Raw genomic sequence first — 24,673 nt, 5'->3', positions numbered from 1 at the left:
TGTTGCATTTCGAAAGGGACTAGCATGCTTTTTGATACAAATAATTAGTGACACGGGCTATGACAAACTTTTACATTGTTTTGATTGTATTCAATGGAGAAAATGTAAATGCTCTCTAGTAGGTGCATTATGTGATTCAAAAGATAGTTCCAGGTTGACTTCTGTATCTGTAGCGTCAGGTTCCTGCCTGTCTGGCAAATATTGCTTAATGGACTGCACTGGCTGGGGAGGGAATTTTGCAGGGGAATTTTAGCTTTATGTTTGTTTATTTATATTATTAGTACTTCTCAATCTGCCAAAGACATGCTGTATCAGAAAGACTTAACAGTTGCACTTGGATTTCAGGCCTGGGAACAGTCTGCTGGAGTAATCGTATTCCCCAACATTCAGCTGTTAGCCAGTGAGGTTTCCAAGCTTCTGACGAAAGAAATTAAGAGGAACCTCAATGGCAAACCTGCAGGTAATGATCCCATACCATATCCACTGGATCCACTTATTCTGGGAATGTGCTGCCATTCAGCTGTCCTCTGTGCTTACCATGAGGGAAATAAAGGGGGAACAGGAAAATACTAAGTGTAGCAAGCCAGATCTTTTAGTAGGTGTGAGCTAGCACTGGTTTTGGATGATTGCACTGAAGATGTGGCCTTGTATGCTGTGCTGACCTTGGTTTTGGAACTTTTGTAGCTGGAAATGTGTAATACTGCAGCTATGCAGTAAAACAGTAGGCTACACACTATTCTGAGGAGCTTTCTTTAATGAGAAAAATACTGCTAACCACACATGGCTTCCTGACGGCTGTTGTACATTCTTCACACTGGTCAGCTGGCAGACTTCATGAACTGAGCTGGTATTCCCAGTGAAGCTTCTCAGTTTGAAAGGTGTAGTTTACATGAACTGACGTGAGCCTGATGCTTGATCAAAATCCTTTTATGTCCTCCTATTCACTTCAGTGAACTCTTGCTACTGTAACTTTGTTAAATTTGTCAGATCTGTTAGGAAAGGATCAATGCGGCATTTTCATCTTTCATTAAGGAATTAAAGTTTAATGTTTTTGTGGTAACAGAAGAAGCTCGTCTGGCGTTGGAGCAATTGCTACAACAGAAAGGGGAAGCAGAAGATGGCCGTTTGCTGCTCAAATCGGTGTATCTGCTCTCTCAGACTGACTTGGTAAGAGAAATGACTACAAAGGATTTTTTTTTTTTTATTTGTCTTGTTTTGGTTTTTTCCTTTTTATTTCAGGGAAGCTGGGTAGCAACCCCAACAGTGGAACACCTAAGTCTCATAATGTTTGCATTACCCCCAATGCTTTGTGCTTCAGCATGCCCAGGGTATACAGTCAGGGAGAGGACACACCACACCAGGTTTATAGTCTGGGCTTTTCTAAAAGAGGGAAGTAAGCGCTCTGTGCTTTCAGATACCCTTTTTGTTTTGATCATCAGGCGGCTGTTTTTTCTAGTGTTCCTCTGATTTATCTTTTTTTTTTCCATTTTGTATCACTACTCTTCAACCTTTCTTTGTCACTCCAGCTTACATATCAAAAAGATGACTAGTAAGGATCTGTCTGTCTGGTAATGCAGCGGTTGGATTTTCCATCCTGATAACCTCTCACTTTGAAGCATTTCAAAGCATTTCACAAACTCTACTTGTACAGCCATCCTGAAAGCAGACTGGCACCAGCAGTACAGCCTGGTGATGGGCATCAGGGGTGCGTTTATCCCTGACATTGAGCTGAGCAGTTTGTCTCATCCTTATTCAGATACATGAAAATAAAATCTTACCGTCAGCTTCTAGGGGACATGTTCTGTGTCATAAGGAGCTCTATAAAATTATATATAGTTTGTCACAGCATGAAGTTCCTAATGAGATTTGTGTTTTTCACAGATTTAAGACACTGCTATTTTTTGTAGCACACATACTCACAAAACTTCATATCACAACCTCACTCTTCTGTTTAATTTGCTGCTGATCTTTGTTTTGATTATTGTGTGCCAAGCAGGCACGCTGGGACTTCTCTGTAAGTTGTACACAACTGTAGTGAAGATGGGAAGAAACTAAGCGTTGAGAAACATTGTGGAGAAACAGGGTCTCTTGTATTTATAAAAGCTATACTTAGAAGTGTGTGTGCAGTTATTCAATATGTGACAGAAGCAAAGGCGTTACAGCTAAATGCTGCTATGCTGGGTCAAGGAGGGAATGGACAATTCATGCTTCTAACATACCAGGCCTCTATAGCTGCAGGGTGTCCTGTGAACTAATGATAAAGGGGGTACTGTCTGCCCCTGGCCTTCCTGCTATTTTAGCTGCTAGTTTCCAGGTTGTGTGCTTTATGAACTGTAGGTCTCCTTATGCAGGACATAGTAAGTGTCTCTATCAAAGCTGGATTTCAGCTGGAGTGAGAAGTCCTGGGAACAGCTATGGCAACACACGGTCAGTGTGTTTACTTCTGCCAAGTGGATTTGTAGAGCCATGCTATATGATTGCCACACTTGTGTGCCCTAGAGCACATTTAAGGATAAAATGCTCAAGTAGCTCTTTCATCTGCCATGACTACACTCAGCGTGTAGAAACACAAGGAAACTGTGGGCAGCTTCTGGAGGGGCTGATTTTTATTTTCCTTACTTAAGAGAACTATGTGGAACATCATTGGATCTGGCCTTCCAGCTGCTCTGATGCAGTGCCTGTACCTTTTCTTTACTTTTCCTCTGAAGAAAACCAGTGATGATGGAGAGACAAGTGAGGATGACACTCAAACTCAGGAAATGCTTGTTAAGGTGAGACGCACCTCTGGGAGTTCATTGCCCTGAGTACTCAGATGTTCATTTAGGCTTTTAGCTGGTGATTGATTCAAACTGTCAAAAAAAGGAGTAAATTTGGACTGAAAACCATTGAACAAGCATCAGGAGCAGTATAAAACAATCTGAGATGATGCCACTATCTCTCTTATTTTTTTGTTAAACAAAACAACATGACCTTAAGCGGGGAAAAAATCCATTGATAGTATCCCAGTGCTAGTTTTGCTTGTTCATTTCACTGCATCCTTTCTCATGGCTTTGGTATCAAACTATAATCCCTCCCCCAATGGATTTTTCTCAATCTCCCAGATCTGTTTGTTGTAGCTGATGTTTGTTTGCTTTTCAGATAATGCTTAACATGTACAGAGAGGAACAAGGTGTAGAGGAACTTCTGGCAGCTGATAAGCTTCAGTCATTAATTATAGCAACTGCTTCCCTCTGGGACCAATGTAGCCACTCGTGGAAAGTACCTACAGGCCGTGTGCTGAGAACAATTTCAAAGGCTCAGACCAAAAACAGCATTGTGTACCTACAAGGTTTGATTTAGTAATTTGGCTTCTCCTTTCCTCATAGCTCCACTGAGAATGAATTCTCAACAAGAGTCTCCCTGGGATAGATATTTATCTCTACATCCTCTGGTAGTCAGTCAACTACAAAGCATGGGCTCTTGGCTTTCTGGGCAGGAGCTTTATTTTGTACTGATAGCCATCTGGAAACTGAAGTTTTTTCTAGACAAAAAATAAAATTACAGGCAAGAGCCAGTCCCACCTGATCACACTAATGTAGTCAAGGACAAGGTGTATTATGTTTTTTTTAAGTTGTGTGGCTTTATGTGTAAGCCTAAGGCTCATGCACACTCTAAATACAATGTTGAGGGCACTGCCAGAGGAACAGTATTTTTTGAGACAACACCATGATTGGTTGTTACAACCTCATTTCTTCCTAGGCTTTATTAGAGTAAGCAATTGTTTTGTTATTAAGAAGTACAAAGGCCATGAGTCTCAATTTCTTAGAAGGAAAAACAAATAGTTTTATAATCCACACTTTACTGTCAGTATTCCTTGTCATGGAGTAATTGCATACAGGTATTTTTATTTTTTAAAATAAAAATTTAGCTTCCTGAGTGAGATTGAAAGACTGAGGAATAATAGTTCTAAGAGTACTGAACTGTTTAGACATTTTGAAACTGTCCTGGAAGGACTGGCCATCAGATTAGACAAGAAAACTAGGCTTCATTGCTGAGAGCAAGATGTGTGTATGCCATTACATATGCCTCATTGAGCAAAGAATTAATCTGTGAACTCTGCACAGAATGTGTGATTGACTTAGTACAAGACACATATGTCAGCCTCCACTTACCTTGTACTCAGACAGCTGGATTCACTGTATATGAATTTTGGTGAGTGGATGGGTTGGAAATTTATACTCCTGAGACTCAATCAGCTTCTGGGGGTTAAGCAAAGAAATGCACGCATACTTCAAAAAACAGAAATGTTCTTCATGTAGCCTCTGAGTGTGGTGTTCATATATCCTCTTGTCTTTTCTTTCTAGAAAAAGAGTTAACTGACTCCTGTTTTACTGGGAAATAACTTTTCAAACTTGTTGTTCCATTTTTGTTAGTAACTTTGAACTTATTTGACTGTCCACTCTTAAATACCTGCTATGTATTTTTCCCACAGCTGTGGACTGCATTAAAATAGCTATTCAGAATCTCTTTAAACTGGCTGATACCCTACCTGCTTGTGATGTGTGTGAAGCTGCTAGTATTGTCTTGTGCTTTGTGAAAGATTCCTATCCCATATCATCAGCTTTATTAACAGAGTTTGAAAATAATGATGGCTACCAACTCCTGCTAAAAATTTTACTCAGGTAAGTAGAGATGTTTTTTGTGGGCTTCTAGAGGATGGTAAAACTTCATTTTCAGAATGCATGGTGGTCTGTTTTAAATAGGAATCATGTAGGTAATCCTGTGTGGATGCAAAGCCAGTAATAAAGATCCAATATCGGGGTCTTTCATTACTGTTTTTGGAAGGGAAACAGTACATAACTTCTTCTACTGAAACCGTAACAAAAATTAACGGTAGGACAAGTTAGTCTACAGGTGGGATATAGGGACTTACCGAACACAAGACAAAAGTTCATCAATTAGTATTAGAGGGGTTGTAGGTTAGAGACATTTGTCTCAGTTAAGGTGAACTCTTGATCCAGGAATGCAGTCAGCTAGGGAGGGAAAGCTGATCTCCTTTCTGTGCCAAAAACAAACAAAAAAACCCACCCAAACTTACATCTGAAATGGTTACGTTCTTCAGAACTGACATGAATATGAAAATATCAGGACAAATCCCCACTAGTTATCCTAATCAAAAGTACAAAGTAGAGTCTTTTTACTCTCCTTTTCTCCTTGCATTGTCTAACCAGGCTCTGAGTTTGCTATGTCAAAACAGTACATTATACCACTTCCCCAGAAACACTCAGGAGCTTTGTTCTGGTTTTCTTTAATGAAGAGAGCATTTCCAGATCTTCTCAATCTATTGTTGTCTCCATTCTGGCTTTGCCTTTTCCTGTACTTCTTCTCCAACACTTGCAAGAACTTTGGCCCATGACCAGTATGTTAGACTGAGGGGGAGTATTTTGCAATTTGGATCTAGAGGATTGTAATTTAAGTCACGAATCCAAAGATATCCGTAGGTGAGTATGATTTCTGATGATTTTTGGATGGCACAAAATTATTAACCTACAATTGGAAAAAACTTTGTCTTTTTCTGGCAGTATTTTCTTTAGTTACCATAGATTGTCTAGCTTTCCCTTATAAATAAGCTGTGTTGCGATGTGTATTTCTGGTAAAATTCTATCCGTATAGGGGCAGAAACACCCAATCTTTATCAGTAAGGGCTATGACTGCCCTGTCCTTTTTAACTGATGTAACTAGGCTGGAGAGACAGAAATAGCATACAGATGCGCAGGGCTTCAGATTAGTCTCCCTTCCCAGCATATACTGGCAGAAAGGGATAGACAGAGAGCTTCTTCCCTGAATGTTTTGTGTGACCAGGTTTCCTCTTCTCTGATGTTTAGAGTTTATTTTTTTTCCAGGTAAAAAGACTTTTGCTGATCACATTTTTTCCCACCAAAACGGATACTAGCATTTGCCCTGCCCTCCCCCTTTTTTTTTTCTTGTTTAGATTAAAACAGAACATATTCGTTTTGTTTTCTTCTGAGATTTTCCTAACTTCCAGTATCAGTCTATTGCTCCGCTGCTAACCCATGCCCAGATGCTGCCGTCTTCCTTAAGAATTGACCCCTCTAAGCAGTACAGAGCAGGATGACATGATAAGCAGCTCTCTGCCCTTTGACAGACACTCACTTCAGTCTAAACTATGGCAAATCTGTGGTTATAGTTCAAACTATTTCCTTATGTAGGAGAGACATGCCATCTTCATGTCTGATTCACAAAGCTCAGGCAATACAATATTTTTCCCTTCCTAGGGGCTGAGATTTTTCTGTTATTTATCTCAGTTAGCAAGTCCCTTACCTTGCCAACCATACGCCTACCTTTTAATGTGAAGTGTCTGCTTTAACTTCTTGATCTCTCACAAAATTTAAATTTTTACTCCCCAAAATAGGCATTCTTTTGGAGAGAGTTACTTTTTTAAGTACATGTAACTGAACTAAATTCAAACATTTATCTTCCTTTTCTTCAGAAGACTCGTACAGTGTCACTTCAGATTTCTTCTTCAGTTTGTAAGTTTTGTTCTGATTCAGAATGTGCCACCATGGTGTGGAGTTACTGTTTGTAAGATGATTAAACAAGTCACAGAAATGAGTCAAAAAGACAGTAAAACAGACTGGGGAGGAGAGGGGAGTAAAATGGGTAGCTCATGTGTGCTCAGTACATGGTGATACATCAAAAATGTTTGTATTACTAAGGCATGAACATATGACTGTCCCATGTTTTGTTCCTAGATGTGAGGGGTTGCAGCAAAATGAAGGAGACCCCTATCTGGATGAGATCTTGGACATGCTGACTTGCCTTACAACCTGTGGAAAAACTGAACTGAAAGTTTCTGGCAATATTGTACATCCGCAATTACCACACTTTGATTTTGAACAGACACGGTCTTCAGGTACAGTGTATATATCTATATGTGGCTATGTAGGCAAGTCATAGAAAAATGAAGCTGTATTCATTACGTGTCTTAAGATGGAGGAAGGAGTATGAGATGGCATCTTCTGATCTATGTGCCTAACACTGCAGGAGCCTGAATACTACCTGCATCAAACTGAACTGACCATGTCAGCTGTAGAGTCTCATCCAAGGTTGAGAACATGCCTCCCAATCACATCCCTCGTGTCTGCAGCTCCTATTTCCACTCTCAGTCATGATTTAACTTCATAGTTATGGTGCTTGCAGTCTTAAATAACATTGATGTAAAAATGATCTCACCTGGTTTTATCCCACAGGAATGACAGTGAAAAACCTCCAGGCTTTTCAGGTGTTGCAGTCCATTTTCCAGAAAAGTAATGATCAGCACCTATGCGGAAGAATCTTGGCAGCAATTGGTACCATATGGGCCTGGGACACAGTGAACTTCTTTCTTCTGGAATGGACACTACAACCTATCAACCAGTTTACTGACATTATCCATTTCAAACCACACCCAGTTCAAGTCCAGTTCTTCAGACTTGTGGAGTCCATAGTGCTAGACCTGTCCTATGTCCCCCATGAAATTTTGAAGAAGGTTCAGTATTTGATAAAGGAAAACGTAGTGCCATTCTGCACCTTGACAGCTCTCCGGTGCCTTCTCAGCATGACCAGGAAGGACCTGTTATTCAGTGACATATTCCGTGACTCTGGGCTCTTAGGCCTACTGCTGGCACTTTTGAGGAAGCAAGCCAAGATCCTGAGGAAGTCAGGTACAACTTAGTGTTGTTCACAAAGACTGTTGAAGTAGGCAGATCAATAGGAATAAATGAATCTCTTTCTACAGTCAATTTATAAATTTTCTTTACTGAGTGGCTAGATTTTGTCTGCAAACCAACTGGCCTAAGTTTATGACATACTAAGCTGGGTCCTCTCTGAAATCTTAGCTGTTTATCATTCTGTTCACTAGCCTGAACAGTTCTGGGCTATTCTTCACCAGTGTATGATGAATTATTCTGGACAGTACCATTCAGCCCACACTTTTAAACAGGTCTCAATTTGGGGTTCTCTAGAATGCCAGCTTGAGAGTAGAGGAAGAAAGAGTTTTCCACAGTGCTTAGTTCCTCTGAAACACTTAATCCTGAGGACTGATGATGGAAAGCAGTTTCTTGAATTTTGGCCATGTATTACCCGCAATTACTACCATCCATTGTCATCTGATATAGTTATCTCCTATGATGAAAACAGGAAGGTAATAGTCCTGGTGTGGTAACTGTGGGGTACAGCTGACTTAGGGGACAGACTCACATATTTAAAAGTTTATAAGAAAAGTTTTGAAAGAAAAATGCATGATGAACATTTTCTGTGTTGTATGAATTGGGAAATGTCTTTAAATTTCAGTGCAATAGTCATTTAGTAAAGGAGGAGGGACCCAAAGTACTAGGTATAGCTTCTGATGCAGCAAGCACAATTGAATTATTTATACACATTTATTCCAAGCAACAGAAGGAATGTGAATTGCAACAGAAGTTCCAAAGTGCAGACATCCATTACCTGCAAGGACACTTAGATTTGCGTTCTTGATATCAGAGAACTAGAGTTTTGTACAAGAGTACTTAGATAAGGGTTGTCAAGATGAATACCAAGGTTCTTGAAAACTTACCTTCTGGTTACGAGCTTTCTCATAAAGCAAGCATAGGGGCTTTCTTCTGTCTTTGCATTAATTTCACTGCTTTAGATCACTTGGTGATCTAAATTTTACAGAAGGAGTGATTGAATGGCTATGTAATTTGTAAATTTAGACACACAGATGAAGAGGGACAGGTGGGAAGACACTGTGTGAAGTGATCACTACTCCCCTCTTTTGGTTTCCAAAAATTTAGCCTGCAAACTTCAAGACTTTTAGATCTAAAAATAACCTACCTTACACTGTCTGATCCTGGAAATGTTTGCCTTTGAACATGCAGGGGGTTTCTGCTCTTCACTTTTAGTTTAGGTATTTACTCCCTGTTGCTAGAATATTTTAGTGCTTCATAGCTCATAATCTGTAATGTTCTTTTATTTGTGTGTGTTCCTACCAGGTATCACTAAACAGGTAACTCTACATCAGTTGGGAAGTGGAAACACCACTGTTATCAGTATTGCCTATAGTTATGCAGGAGAGCTGGACTGCAGAGCATAGAATCAGACCTGTGTTTCCCAAACCCAGACTAGACCCTGATGACTAGACAATGCCATGTCTGTATTTTGTTGCTCATTTTAGGGTTCAAGTAGCCTGTAAGTAATATTTAAGAGAAAACTAGAATTTGCTGGAGAACTGCTTTTCCTTTTTGGTTTAATATATTTTATCTACAGTTAACCATGTCTTGTATAAATTGTATTATGAATTTTAATATACTGACAGCTGGAACCCATCCGCCTGGCCTGGAAGAAGGCACTGAGAAGGAATTAAATGCTGTGATGCTGAAGATGGTGGCTGCCCTTACAGTGGGGTCTGTGAGGAACACTGGTAAGAAATGACGTATGACTGCATTGCCTCTGTGAAATTTAGTGGTAAGTGGCCATGATGCCTCTTAAGGAGCACCAACAAATTTTCCGACTTTTGTGCTTCAGTGAGAAGTGGAGGACAAAATCTAGAAGTGTAGGGATAACAGTATTACACCAGGAAGAAATGTGGCAAAGATATTCTCATCCTGCATAATGAGCCTTATCCCAGTAGTCACCCTGCTTCCCTCATCCATGTGGATACTCCTGAAGTGTTTACATAGAAAACACAAACTTACCTTGTGGAAAACAAAACTGTGTGTGTGAGTTTTGTGTATTGTTTGTTCATCCAGATTTTCTTCCATGGTATCTGTTTTTTGAAATCTTGATGGGATCAGACGTATGCTGAGTAACATTCATACATTTAGTATTGGCATACCTAAGAGGTGCATGTGTGGGGAATCTTGTGGAACATAGTAATACAGACGCGAACTCTTCTGAATACTGGAATCCACTCACTTAATTCACTTTTGAATCCTAGAATCATCATGTTTGCAGCATCTTACACAATGCAAATATATTGTCACAAACTATCAAACAGTCGCCTTCATAAACTGAAGAGATGTTTAAGCTGAAAACTAATAAGGCATCTTTTCATTCATTATTGTATTGGGAAGCTGTAATCTCTGATGATTAGAAACCATGGTCATCCAGTCATTTTATCCCTAGTTGTTCTTGTGCCATTCAGTTTGTGTCATCTGTAGCTTAACCAGCTCTTCTTGCCTCTCCTGCTGTATTTGTAGAAATGCGGCACTTCACACCAACACTGAAAATCTGCCTGTGAAAACTACAAGTAAAGGATAGTTTAAGTAACAAATGATACCATATTTGTCCCCAGTTGTTCTGAAGGATTATGGAATGGTGCCATATATCAAGATATTTTTGGATGATGAGTGCTACAGGAGTGCTACTCTCAGCATCTTGGAGCAGCTATCGGTCATCAACTATGAAGAATATATGAGCATTATTATTGGGGCCCTCTGTTCTTCTACTCAAGGGGAGCTACATCTGAAACTAGATCTGCTGAAGGTAATTAATGTGGCTTCCCACTTGGTGGTTGTTTTCTTGGAAAGTGCTTGGCTTGTGGCAAATCTTATCCCTAGCACTGTGTTTTTTCCAAGAAGGTAAGTGCAGAAGAAAAAAGAGCCATGCGCTAGTTTTCGATCCTGGTAAATTGGGCGCTTTGATTTTTAGCGATGTGTGTGTGGGTCAACACCTTCACTCAGTATCAGATTGTGAAGTATTTTGAAGACTTAAATAGTAATGCAGGACGGAGAAATGGAAATGGCAAAGGGCACAGTTGCATGAGCAGTTCTATGTAACGTGACAGAGAAAGGAGAAACAAATGTGAATAAAAGTGGAGGAGATGTGGAGGGAGGATGTGACAAGAGGTAAAGGAGTAAGATTGGAAGGGGCAGGGTAGGCATGAGATGAACACCTTGATTCTGATAAGTTTCCAAGGTTGAAACTTTGCTGTCCTTAATTTTGTCATCTCTCGCATACACTGGTGTCATGGAAAAAGAGATGTGAGATGATGGAAAAAGGAGTCTTATGAATGTTTGGAGGAAGAAATTAGAACTATTCATAGCCTCTATTGTGTTTATAGAGAGTCTGATCCATAAGCAATGAAGCAGGGGAAAGAATGTGTGCTTTATTTTGGTTTAGATCACAGGCATCAATTTGAAAAGCAGCAGTGTTGTAAGCACTGATTTAAAGTTTCATTCTACCTTCTCTACCAAGCGTGAACTGAATTCACCTTTCAGCACAATATAGCAGCTGCTTCTGTGATAAAAGAACCATGTTACTTTAAAAAACCAAAAATGTGACAAAGTTTATAGCTTTGTTTTGAAAGAGTAAACTTTAGCAATATTTGTGGAAAAGTTGAGTATGGTGTCCAAACTGATATGAAAATAAATGCAGCTTCGGTGTCTAATTTTGACAAATGATAACTGTATTAAAGCATAATGTAAGCAAATGAATTTATTATCTACATCCATTGGGACTGTGATTGTGTTACACACAAATTCAGATTGATCTGCTAATATATATTTAGCTGTTAAAGCCTAGGCCCAAATGCAATTAGCACTGCCGTATTCCAGCGTGGCACGTGGGCAATTATGAGGAATAACAAATAATGGAATGTGAAATAAATTCTGTTAACGTTAACTGAGTTAGGGGGTTTCCAGCAGACATCAGTTTTATAGATTCAAGACAGAGGAATAGCAACTCATAGGCGATTAAATTCTAACTGAGTTAGAGCTGGAGGAAATGTGGTTACTGTTGACCTTCTCTGAAATGTGTTAAAGCCATCCTGATAACTTCAACTCTGAGTTATTAAATTTACTCCCTGTTCAGAAGTCTCTGCCTGGTTTGATACATTATCATACAAAATTGAATGACAGTAATAGAGTTCCCCCTCCCCCTCCAGTTCTGGTAACCCTTTCTCACAAGTCCTAGATCCTGTAACAGGGAGATATATTTATGTTAGAAACTGTTCCTCTTCAGCAGGTTGTGAAGTGAACCTTTTTCACTGGATATCTGTTGGGAAACTTTATATGTAAAATTAGCCCTTTCCAATGTGAAAAGGTACAGTCTCAAATCTGAAAGGTCCCTGGTGCCTGAAGGAACATCATATTTACAAAATGAATTGTGCAACATCCCAAAAACCTGGGTTGGATTACATTCAAATACAGTAGACTGTTTCCTTGCAAGCTCTTTTTTCTCACTAATTGTACTTCCACCACTAGAACTCTTAATAACTTTTCTAGATTTGTTTTAAAATGGCAAGATCATAGCATTCAAAATTTACAAGTAGTATAGGTTGGGTTTTGTGCATGTGTAATATTGTCAAGTGGCATTCACTTATAACCTGCTTTAAGCCCACTGAAGTTACATAAAATCTAATGACTTCGTTATCTTGGGATCTGACTTTTTATGGTTTTTTTTCCTCCAAAGTGTTGTGCAAACTTTAAAAATAACTCTGCTGAGAAAGGGAACTATTATTGCCTTTCTTAATGAGGAGAGCCTACTGCTTGCAGTATTCCTTGGGCCATCCTGTGTCACTGCTTTTTGGAAAGGGTCTGCTCAGTCATCTGAGCAAAAGTCTAGTGTGGCTCCCCATGTGTATTCAGGGCTGTAGAAAGACTTGCCTTTAGAGAGCTGCGCCTTCTTCTCAGTTTCTGTATGAGGTTATTTACAGTTGAATGTCTGCTTTCATTTATTTAAGACAAAGGCAGATTTCTTGAGAGAGTCTGAGAAGACTGATGAAAGAATAGCCAAAGGTCTGAAACTACCTCTGGCCAAACTGACTAGGATATGTAATGCAGAAAACTTGATTTCTTTGCTTATTCCTGTGAGCACTATTCCCTACTTGTCAGGCTGACTCCATGGGTTGTTCCTAAGGGTGCATTCAAATCTTAGTTGTTTGACTCATTGGGTATATGGGGGAAGGGAGGAGGAGAAAAGTTGTGCAGTGGTGACCTTTACTTTGACCAACTTCTTTTTTTTTTCTTTAGAGAGTGAAATTCAGTGAAAGAATTTTGGTACAAACTTGGAATTTTAAAATATTCTAAAGCTTCTTTGTCTCTTGGTTTAAGTGCTTCTCTTGTCTCTTTTCTTCCCAATGTTTGTAGTCACTCCTGAGGATACTGGAGAGTCCCAAGAGCCATTCAGCTTTCAGAACCTGCAGTGGATTCAATGGACTCCTGTCCCTTCTCTCAGACATGGAAGGTGCATTGCAGGACCCTCCATCTGGACTGTGGACAGCAGTTGGACAAAATTGCATATTGGAGCTTGTTTTCTACACGCTTCAGGGGATAACAGCAGCCCTGCACCTGGACCCTGCCAACAGCAACTTCTTCCAGAGGCATGGTCTCTTTGAAAAGATGGCAGAGGATCTTGGGTCACTTGGATGCTTCTGGACACAAGGAGAACGGCAAATCCCTTTGAGCCTTGAGAAGACAAGGACATTTGCAGAATTCTTGGATGCAGCTTTCTGCTCTTCAGAACCTTTTCCAATGTGGCTAAAGAACTGCATATGGATTCTGAATTTTCTTGATCACATGATCAAAGGAACCCTCCATCTGGAGAGCTACTTCAAGGAGAGAAAGCCAGAGATGGGGGAGGTATCAAGAGATGATCAGGAGGGACCCCAAGCTCAAGAAGAGTATCCTGTTGCTTTCAAAAGACCAGGCAACAAACTACCTGCCTCTGCCTATAGGCTGTGGGGAAATCCTGAAGAGAAGTAAGTCTTTATTTACTACAGGAAATATTATAGTAAGACTGGTATCTGCATTTTATATGGTAATAAACTGAGGTAAGGTGTGACGTAACCTGCCTAGAACAAACAAATCAGTGTCACAGTCCCAACTCCCAGGCCTCCAGACAGATGAAATCACCTCTTTTTGAAAGGTAAATGATGGTAAACATTGGGGCATAAGTGTTCAGTGGAGCAGTGGGACACACAACCCCGAGAGTTGCAAAGTTTGTGCTGAAGGTTCTGACACATGCAATGTGGAAGCAGGACTAGGCTCTAAGGAAAGGGTTGCTGGGACTTGAAGCTTGTGTTTAGTCTTTGCTTGAATCTTCCCTGATCAATTTTGGCTCTTTCAATTATGTGGAAAGCTGTTTCCAGTCACCTGATACATTAAAAATAAAAACTATTTTAAGTTATTTTAAATGCATGTGTGTCCAGGCACATGTGTACAGACAAAGACACTTTCATTCATTTACTCATACAGCTGAAATAGAGAAAATTGCAAAAGGAATAGTAATGCTGCCTGCCTCATTTAATGAAGGATTATATCAAAATGTATATCACTTGCAGGAAGGAAAGACTACACCAGAAATCAATGTAGCTGTCAGCTGTGAATCAGTTCTGAATAACTTGCATTTCGTAACTTGTGAGATCTTCTGCCCCTTCGTGTGTCTGTAGCTTTATCTTGGATCTCTCAGTCTTTTTCTCAAAAAAGTTTCTCGTTGGAGTTATGCTTAAAAAGGCTAAGTTTATAACTGTGAGATTCCTTCAGCCCTTTATTGTAGGTTATTCCACAGTCATCTTCCATGTTTAAAGACCAAGTCATTAGGTCTGCCACTCGTAGCTAGCAGTCACTGAAGTCAGCAGAACTTTTGTTCCCTGACTACTGAGGCAGGCTGAGTAAGTATTTTTGGTTGTATTTGTACTTGTTTGAAGCAACTAGAAAAACCTGCGGTAGATTTCTTTTCTCCTTGTGCAACTGATTTTAAAATAGTCATGGAGATGTTTGCTCCCTATCACCACTTTTCGAATTACACTGGAAGCTTCTGGTTAGATACTCAGTGCTGGGGAGAGGACTAGGTGGCTCAGGAAGAATGAATACTCTGTTCAAAGTAGATCCTCCTAGCCCCATTGGGGAGAACGTGGGTCAGTGTGCAGAGAGCTTATGGATGGTGGTGGTTGTGAGAAGTCCATAGCCTGTAGCGTAAGTGTGTGTATAAGGGAGGCTCAGGGAAGATAAGGGAGAAAGAGTAGATTAGTGGCAATGCTGGGAAGGGTATGGCTCTGTCTTCTGCTTGTCTTTCTCAAGTTACTACATCTGAAACATAAAGCAAGGCTTCCCTAGGTCCTTGTGTTGTTTTGCCTGCTGAGCTGTGAGGCTGTGCAGTAACTGAATGAATACCACTTGTGGAGAAATTAATCATGTAAATTGGGATCCATTCAGTTCACAGTGTCTGGTTTGGGACAGTTTGGCTTTGGTTCTGGGATGTGAAGGCACAAAAGGAAGCCGGATTAGCTAGAGGTAGCTGGAAAGTGTCCAGGACAAGTGTATGCAAACACAGCAGAGGAACATGTATTGGCAAGCTGTCAATCTTCAGGCCACACAGCCTGTATCCTTTTCCAGCAGTAATTTTTCTGAAAATAAAAAATCAAGTTCCCAGGATTCCTGCAAGCCTGTGGTTCCCCTAATGTGGCTTCCTCTTAGCTGTACTCCACGCTCACACTTCCTCCTGAAGGAGGCTTCAGCCTGGGGCTATGCAGCTTGAAAGGAGGAACTTGAGTGCAGTCAGTGGCCTGTGATGCCCAATCCTGTAACATGTATTTAACATCCCCGAAGAGAGGGAAGGAAGATGATCCTACAGGAGCCTGTGACTGAGACACAGGAAAATCAGCGTTTTAACTGGATAATATTCTCGCCTCTTACACTGTCCTGTGGTCAATGATGCTGCAAGCTGCTGGACCACAGGGGAATCGACACTTTCATTCCCAGAATTGACACTTTCATTCCCATCTGAAAAAGAACCCTCTGTGTTCCTGCTCCTGCATTAATGTTTGAAACACCTTCTGTGACAGATGGGGTCTCTGTTTTTCCTTTTGCTCCTGGTAATTAGAGATAGCTTGCTGCAAGCTGTGTTAACTGAGGCTGATCTCTCTTTGGGAGGGAAACCCCTCTTTGTGCCCACCCTAGCAGAATGGCTGCTGCAGCTGCTGTTACCACAGACTCACTGCGCTAATGGCTCTTCAAGTTCTCTGCGGCATCTCATTTTGTCCCCAAACCCTCTTATTTGTCTTATTTTTAAGTAGCAGCCAGTGCAGGGCAAATTTGCGACTCACATCATGATATTGGTGGAGTAGATGGAGTGGAATCATGGGGCTGACTGGATAGCCCTGAGGCAGGAGTGCAAGTGATGGGGTATTTGCAGGAGTGAGGAGTTGGTACATGGAGACAGCTTTTTTACTAAGACAAGCCAGAAAATGAGGGCCTCTTGGAAAACGACAGAGAAGGCTGGAGATAAGGCTTATACAATATTCTTAGAGGGGAGTGAGTGTGCAGTGCTGGCAGGGAAGTTGAGGTGTAGTTTGATGCTGGTCAGGGACTCTGGATATTCCTTCTTTGTTCTTCCTTCTTAACAGCCCTGGAGAGTGCTAAACCTGCCAGGCAGTGCTCAAAAATAAGAAGATGTCTCCTTACGGTTATGGCAATGTCTTAACCATTCCATGATTTTATTTATTTTTTGAAGGATCACTTTCTATTATTGTCTTCTGATATTCACATTTTGTTAGTTCACATTTTACCTTTATTACATATCATATGGGTTATAAAAAAAAATCTCTATATGAAAGAAAAATTTTGAGGTTCGGAGGTAACCATATTTCTTCAGTGCCTAAGTCTTTAGGAAGACTGCTGTGTGTTAGGAGAACTGGACACACTGCCTGGCAATGTATTTTTACAGTGCTAGAGATGGAAGTTTGAATTAAATTGAAAGTTTGGGATTGCCACTTGAATACAGTGGCTTAGGCTAAAGATGAACTTGCTCTGGAGAGCGCAGCCGCAGCAGGAAAACAGGCTGAAATTTTGATCCTATCGATTCTAGTGGGCCTGGATTTTTCTCATTAAAGGTGGTTAGGGTTTTTTGGGGGAGATGGGAGAAGAGAGTATTTTCAGTGTGTACTTTTTTCTTGTTTGACATTTAAAAACTCACCCACATTCATGTCAAGTACAGATGTATGTGTCCACACTGGAGCCACTGCGGCAGTAAGTATTTATACCAGATCTGATTTTGATTCATTACACAGAAAATATTGCAAATGAGCAATTTCTTTGAAAGTATCTTTCTTGAGGGTGCAGTAAGAATTATTTGTCACTGTGTGGCAGTGTGCTACACATTACTTGCTGCTCTGATGTATCAGATGAGCCTTTTTGGAAGTGGCTAACGTTAATTACAGCCTTTTTACCCTCCTTTAGGTACCTCGTAAAAGCTTTTTTTATGCTCACTCTTTTACTTGTACCCTTTGTTTTATACAGTCCATAAAGCATATTGTGCTTATTTTTTCAGTCTAATTACTGCTGTTAGATGTTGCCTTTTCTTTTCTCACGAGATCTATTTGGGACAGATGTTTCTGACTGTGCACATCACAACTCTGGTTCGGAGGTGCACCCAGAAATGCTGATGATACTCTGAACATGATGAGCCTGCAGTGTCTAAACAAAGGTTACTACTGTGATGTGGCTTCATCTTTGAGATGTATCTGACCTCTAGCCTGCATCATGGCATAAGCAGATCTTCTCTGTGGTCACTCTGATGCCTCAGTTCCTTCCTGTGCCTGAATGTACAAAGGTGATATGTGGCAAAAATTAAAACTGGTGGGGAAGCACAGATATTTAACTTTCTTTTACTAGTTTAGGCAGATTCTGGTGTTGGAAGGGAAGGGTGGCACACTGATTTCATCAAGACCGTCTCATCTTTGCTTATTGCTATTATGGTTTGAAAGTACTGAAGTTATTGTCTGTTCAAAGTTACAGACTGCTTGAAAATAGAAAATATAACAGTAGTTCTGGGCTGATGCATCAGAGAGATCCCTCTGGTTGTCTGTTCTCTGTACTGCAAGTACCTTCAAAGGCAAAGTTTGTCTAAAGAGGGTGCTGCACATCTTTGAATGTACAGGTCCCTGAGATGTGAGCTCATGAGCAGGTTATGTCCTGTCTTTGTTACTCCAAGGAGGTTTCCAGCTGTTCCAGGTCATCTGTATTGTTTGCTTGGTTCCAAATGCTAGGCCTGGTTACTGCTAGGAGTATTTAATGCTTTACTCTGCTGGAACATTGCTGGACCCTCTTTGCTGCTGTTAATAATAATTATGATGATAAGTCTTATGCGTCTTTTTCCTGCAGGTGGGAAATGGGAGACTGCGCCATTGTACATCCAGGTGCTGTCTGTGTTATGGTGAGGTTGCTGCCAAAGCTGTACAAAGAGGGACACTCTCAGGTGAGTCTGAACATAGCAAAGTGCCGTCTAAACAGTGTCTGCTACTTTTCTGTAGCTTCATTTCCAAGAATTGCTTACTCTTTGCAGATGTGGAAGTACTAAAATTTACCTAGAACACTGGAGGGAGGAACAGCGCAAATTTCACTGAGTCAACAGATACAAGAACAACAAAGGCTCTTGGCTATCAGTTTGACTAAGTGTTTCTATACCTGTCTGACGCAGTGCATGGGTTTTGGTCCCAGAATACTTACTGCAAAGGCACAAGTGTAGAAGTCCCTTGAAAAGTGTTTAAAATATTGCTAATGGACCTAGCAACCAGAACAGTCTGGCTCTTTAGGCCAGACTAAATGGTCCATAAACTTTCAATGCAGCTTAGAATCTGCTTTGCTTTGTCAAAACTTCCATACACACACCCACTCTGAACAAGCATATTGCCTATATTGTATCTGCTATCTGGTCTAAAATACTTGAATACAGTTAAAATACATATGTAGGGATTGAAATAAAACCAGATTATTCATCCAGAGCTATGGAAGGTGGGAGTGCAACTAACTGCTGGCACATCCCAACTGTATGTAGCGGAACCAAGCCATCAGCTAGTGAAATTTTGTTAATTACAGTAATTAATTTCTGAAAAACAAGTAGAACAGTAAATTGGATGAGAGAGAGCGTCATCAAGAAACTATTGGAGTTGGCTTTAGGGCTGAGCTCTGTGAGAGAGAATGCCTCTCAGACCCTCAGTAGATGGCAGTGTTCTTAAAAATATGAAGGGCTAGAGCACAAATTCCAGCAATTTCAGTTACGTATTTAAGTGTGTTCATCTTTTCTTCCTTTCTCACTCCTTTTTTCTTAGTCAACAAGAAATTATTACCGATAGTGTTTGTTTAGTATTGCTGTTGTGAATAGGATTGCCCTAGGTAAAATGAGACCACTGTTACGCAGGGTCCTGAGTCAGACTCCGGCTAGGAGTTAACGCATGTCCTGAAGAGTTTTTCATCAAATGACCCACAAAAAGGATAAAGGAAAAACAGATTTTTTTCTGGCTAATTCTATTTAAAAGTGGGTGAGGGATTGAGTGGAACCTCATGTCCCGTAGTTTGAGCAGCTCACTAATGCTGCCAGGTAGTGACACAAAAGGCTGGACTTTAGTACCTTTAATCATAACATATATTACTGCATAAACCCTTGTGAAATGAGATGCTGCTTGGAACACAGGTATCAGGCAAGGTCTGATGCAAAAGATGGACCTTAATGGCTAGTGAAGATGAACTACTTGGTAGAAGGATAATAACTGAAGGAATTTCCCTTTGAATAGATATATTCTGTCCCAAACAGGGCACTAATCTTTCTTCTAGTGCGACAGTGTTTGACAGCTATATGAGAGATGAAATAACTTCTTTGTGGATGGAGCTTTTTTACTGCAGACTTTCATTCAAAAGTCTAAAGGGACTTCTTGCTCTGAGTTTAAGACTGAGTCAAATAGTACATTCTTTAGGAGCAATGGTGAAGAACAGAGAGTAACTTGTCTCTTTCTGCTTGTTTTAGTGCTATGATAGATCTTTTAGGCCCAGGTGGTCAGGAGTAATCTGGAAAAATCTTCAGAATCAGTTCAGGTCACGTGCAAATCCTTTGCTTTCACAGAAATGGCAATAAGAAAGCACTGCTTTTACAGAAACATTAATAGAACTCAATAAAATTAATGTACTTTGATTCTGACCCTCAGAGATAATATCCATTTCCTGCCAAATTTGTTGCTTCTCAGTGACCTTTGTCAGACCCAAGCAGTGATGGGCTGAAGCAATGTTGAGCCTGTCAGCATAGAAAAAACAGTAGCAGACAGTAAAACAGGTGGTCTTGCACTTCAGCCATTTCTTCTGACTGTCTAGAATGACAATTAAAAGCTGAGGAGAATAGATTGGTGGTTGTGTATTACTGCCATTCCTAGGTATGATCAAAAATCATTTGAATGTCATATGGGTATGAAAATTTGCTTAAAAGCCTTAAAACTCCTCAAGAGACAGTCTTTGAGTCAGTAAACTGTATTTAGAGGATATTGCTCATGTTCATGCCTAGGACTGGTGCTAAGCAAGTTCCCATCAAACTGCATACAGTTTGACCAAATACAAGGTGGATTTTCCTTTTATTAATATGCTGCCTGTTCAGTGATGAAAGATAGCATTGTCACATGTTTCAAAAACTACGTACAAGTGAGACAGGTAAACATCCACTATATATGTGGCTCAGGATATTCAGTTTCCCCTCAGACATATCTCATCCCTGTCTGGCATTTTGGAACGGTGGCTTTTAAGACTGCAGAGTGTCATGCCCGATCTTTTCCGTTTGCGCTGTCAGATAAGGAGATCTTCTAGATCTGACAAGGCTGGATAAGGAAAAGAAAAGAACTTTTGAGAAGAGAATCAAAGCATGATGACAGCATGAAACCTGTCATCATCCTGGCAGGTTTCTTGTGAGTACAGACAAAAAGATCCTCACATGATTCGTTATGTAAATTATCTATACTTTTGTTAAACAATATTATTGTTTCCACAGCTGGATTTGTCCTCTCTATTTTTATCCATGTCTCTCCTGTGATAAACTGCTGTCATATTCACTAAAACTAAAACGTGCATCAATAAGGACTTTGCACCTTTTAAAAAGACCTTTATCCCTATTTTAAATTTAGCCTAAACTAGTTGTTCTCACTGTAGATGTTAATAGCATAACACTTTCCAAGTATTTGTACTTGTTAAAAACGTAAATTCTTTCTAAACTGAAAAGGTCTCTGACATAGATATGGCTCACGGAAGACTGTGTGACATTTGAGATTTGTCTGCCTTCAGACATACATTACTAATATCACTGCTAATGTAACTTAATATCACAGCGAATTCCTAAATTACTGCACTGCATTATCTGCACAAGGAAATTCTTTGGGTATTTGGCCAGAGCTTCATTCCCCTTTGGGTTGTGCAGCCAAGGCTTTGGGAGAAAGGAAAGGAGAACGGACCAGAACTCTGGTAGGAGGAAGGAGACTAGAAACACCCTGGCAGTGAGTCCTCCAGGCTGGGCTGGTAGCTGAAGGTCAGCTCTTTCCCCTGAGCACATTCCTGCAGGCTTTGCTCCAGCCTTGTCTCCTGGGGGATTTTTCTTTGCTGAGCCTGTTCTGATTACAGCACAACCTTTTTTTTAAAAGAAAATGCACAGCCTGTCTGCATGTTTCTTTACCAAGGTTATTTTTGGGCTTTTAGTAAGAAGTTTGCTTGTTCATTGATCAGCCAACTTCTGAAGCTTTCACTGTTTATACAGACCAAGCAATTTTCCTCCTGTGCTTCCAACCCCACAGCCTGCCCTTTTATTTGTCCTGTTTCTCTTGCTATTCACTTTCTCCTTAAAAAGCAGCCAGTGTCTCTGAAGTTGCACTAAAATCTTGGTAATGTACCCTGGACTGAAGAGGTAGGAACTCCGCCAAGAATCCCTGGCTAACTATACTGAAGATCGTTTTCCACTTTGTCTTGTTTTTCATGCAATCGTATCATTTATAAGGTGGCACACAGAGACAGCTTTGCCTTCCTCTCAGATGTCTGATGAACATCATATTATAGCACTGCAAAGTAGCTTAGAAAAATGAGGAGACGCTGCATTCAGCTAATACTGTGGGGAAGAATATACTGCAACTAAATGCAATTTGGGGAGCAAGAGGTCTGTCAGACCACCAGAATTAACAAAAGGATTCTTAACGTTACAATGAGATTTTGTTGCCTGGCTTCAAATGGTCAAGACTTGCTGTTATATTTTCTCTAGAAGGCAATATTAGCCCTGGTATTCATATGAGGAAAGCTCTGTAGCTTCTCTTGCACACAAGGGGAAATGTGAAAAGCCTGATGGAGATGGTATAGTTTATGTGAGGCATTTAACTAGGCCCTATCTAGGTCATGTTTTTGGAAAAGTAGAAACAGTTCACACAGTTCATAGTGCTTTTTTCACTGTCTACTTGCAAGGAGTGCATGAACACAAGTTATTCTGTAACTTTGTAAAAGCGGTTATACATACTGTCAGCAAAGTAAGTTTTGTTTGTTAAGGTCAGTGGGTGAGAGTTAATCAGCAAAATATTGTGATAGAATGGAAAAGTGCTTGCAGCTGGGAACTATGTATCAGGAATTTGAGCAGTGATGAATTTATGAATTATCTGGTTTTTATAACATTTTAAGGAAAAAAAAATTGCACAGATGATTTTCAGAAGTGACTCAAACTCCCTACAGACAATGGGTTTTAAGCTGATGGATGTCTACCTTTTCTTTTGAAAGCACGATTTAAAATCCTGGGTCACTTGGAACTTTTTGAAAGTGCTACTTCCGATGCCTTGATTTCTTCATTAGTAAAACTAAATCTCTGTGTTATGTTAGGAAGTTAATTATAATTTTTATGAAGGACTGCTAGCTTTTCAAGTGAGAGGTGCTCCTGAGATTGAAAAGTAAGTTTGCTTTTTGGAATTGCACACAGAATTATTGCTGTATCATTCTTAAACCTAAGAAAATTACATCCTTTTGAAATGAACCCACACTGCTAAAGATTCAAAGTTCTTGCTCATCTTAAACATAGAATAATAATTTTGAAGATGAATAACAGTGAATTAAATTCAGCTACCAAATTTTAAAACTATGGGCTCTTAGGAGCAAGAATCTGGGAACTACTTAAACAGATTGGGCAAATTGCTAGGTGACATTTTGCCCTTAAGACTCTAATCTGAGACAGAGCTGTGAGCCCAACTACATTCTAACGGCACCTTCAATATCCCGATTCATGGTGCAAGTGATATGTGTTAGGAAAATCAATCCATACATATAGAAACACACAGCCTGGTTTCCTGGCCACCATTAATATTTCCACTAAAATCTCATTTTACTGGAACTAAGATCCATGAAAATGGCACATTTTATTCAAAACAAGGCAATACTGGTATTGACAAAGCTGTTAAGCTAATGAAAACAATCAATTTTTTTGTATGCCATTATGCTTTTATTGGATTTATTTTGGAGTAAACCAGTAGTTTCACTTAGTCAAGACCTGTGTCCTCTGTTTTCACATGGTTTTATACATGCAGATACTTTCCTGCATCCAGTCAAAAATGGAGAAAAATAGTAATTAAAAGATCCAAAAAGTTATAAGTGAGGCTTTGATACACTGTAGCAATAAGTGCCTCTCTGTGAAGAATAGTGTAGTTCAGTCTGGTGGATGATTTCTGTGTATAATGAGATGCACACTGAAACTTGTGTCACTGAGAATGAACAGTCATTCAGAGAGAAGAAAATGTTATCCAAAGAACTCGCCCCTCAGATATCAAAAATAGTAGCTGAGTTTACAAATGCAATATGTATGTTGCATTGGATGTGCTAGTATTATTGTCTAAGTGTTGCAATTGGGGCTTTTTGTTGCTGAGCACTTTAAAAATAAATTGCTTGTTGGCTCTGAATTTGTACTGGTTTTGAGTTTGGTCTGGATGCAAAAGAGCTGAATTCCTCTTTACATTTAATAAGCTAGCTTATTCTGAATCCAGTGAAGTTGCTTCTCATTCATGTTGTAAAATCAAATCCCAATGTCCTAATCTGCACGTCTGCCACCATTGTCCTTTTCTTTAAAAGTTTGCATAGATATTTCCTAGAAGAGCATGTGAGAAAGCCAAAGAGCTCTCGGGGGTGGGGAACATTTCATATTTGTAAGATTTGTGTTTAAATTTATGATGCATAGTTAGTTTAGTGCAAAAACTAGTTAGGTCAATGGGGTAGGCTCCATTCCTAATTGGGAACAAATTGCTCTAAAGATAATTTATGAGAATTGAGATATTTCTTTAAGACCGTTAAGAAGCAATAATGAAGTAAAGCTTCAATTCAGCAAAACATGTAGAGAGGTGTTTAAAATAAAGTAAGTGTTTCATGATATTGCTAGATACGGTTCTGTTTAAGAACAGTGCTTTTAGAATGAAGAGTAGACCATGTCAATATGACCCTCCACCATGCTTAATGTTAAATATATTCTGAGTTACTGTGTTGGTCTTGCAGTTTATGCCTAATAACCTGCCCTCAGTGGTGGTCCGTTCTTTTGAATGAGAGCCGATTGTTCTTTTCCTTCACTACCATGGTGTTGTGGCAGGAAAGCTCAACTGTGGATGGTTGAGCAGCTACTCAGATGGATGTATGCACACTGTTCAAGTGCAGAGCTCTAGAGAACAGCCATGCAGTTGCACTTGAACCTCTGGCCTTAGAGGCTTCTTTTCTGGGCCAGATTTTTACACTCAGAGATTTGACAATTGGAAAAAAAAAAAAAAAAAAAAAAAGATGAATTTAAAGATCAGGCACTTCTCGACCCACCATTTGCAATACTGTTTCTTGAAGACTTCTAAGCAAAGGTCAAAAGCTTCCTTCCAAAATGCAGAAGACCCAATATCTGAGTAGCTCTACTATCT

General features: G+C 39.9%; 1 protein-coding gene across 1 annotated transcript in view; it reads left to right on the top strand.

The window, feature by feature from the left end:
* WDFY4 (WDFY family member 4) overlaps positions 1-24,673 on the top strand; it is a 144,312-nt gene that overhangs the window by 6,138 nt on the left and 113,501 nt on the right. The window contains 11 exon segments of the mRNA XM_009320630.1: positions 346-460; positions 1,064-1,167; positions 2,625-2,771; positions 3,139-3,328; positions 4,472-4,661; positions 6,753-6,913; positions 7,251-7,715; positions 9,335-9,439; positions 10,313-10,503; positions 13,107-13,717; positions 18,120-18,213. Coding sequence (XP_009318905.1) covers positions 346-460; positions 1,064-1,167; positions 2,625-2,771; positions 3,139-3,328; positions 4,472-4,661; positions 6,753-6,913; positions 7,251-7,715; positions 9,335-9,439; positions 10,313-10,503; positions 13,107-13,717; positions 18,120-18,213 — 2,373 coding nt within the window.

The sequence above is a fragment of the Pygoscelis adeliae genome, unplaced genomic scaffold (assembly GCF_000699105.1).
Source record: "Pygoscelis adeliae isolate BGI_AS28 unplaced genomic scaffold, ASM69910v1 Scaffold190, whole genome shotgun sequence".
NCBI lineage: Eukaryota > Metazoa > Chordata > Aves > Sphenisciformes > Spheniscidae > Pygoscelis > Pygoscelis adeliae.
Note: the sequence above shows the minus strand (reverse complement) of the source record. Positions and strands in the feature narration are given on the sequence as shown.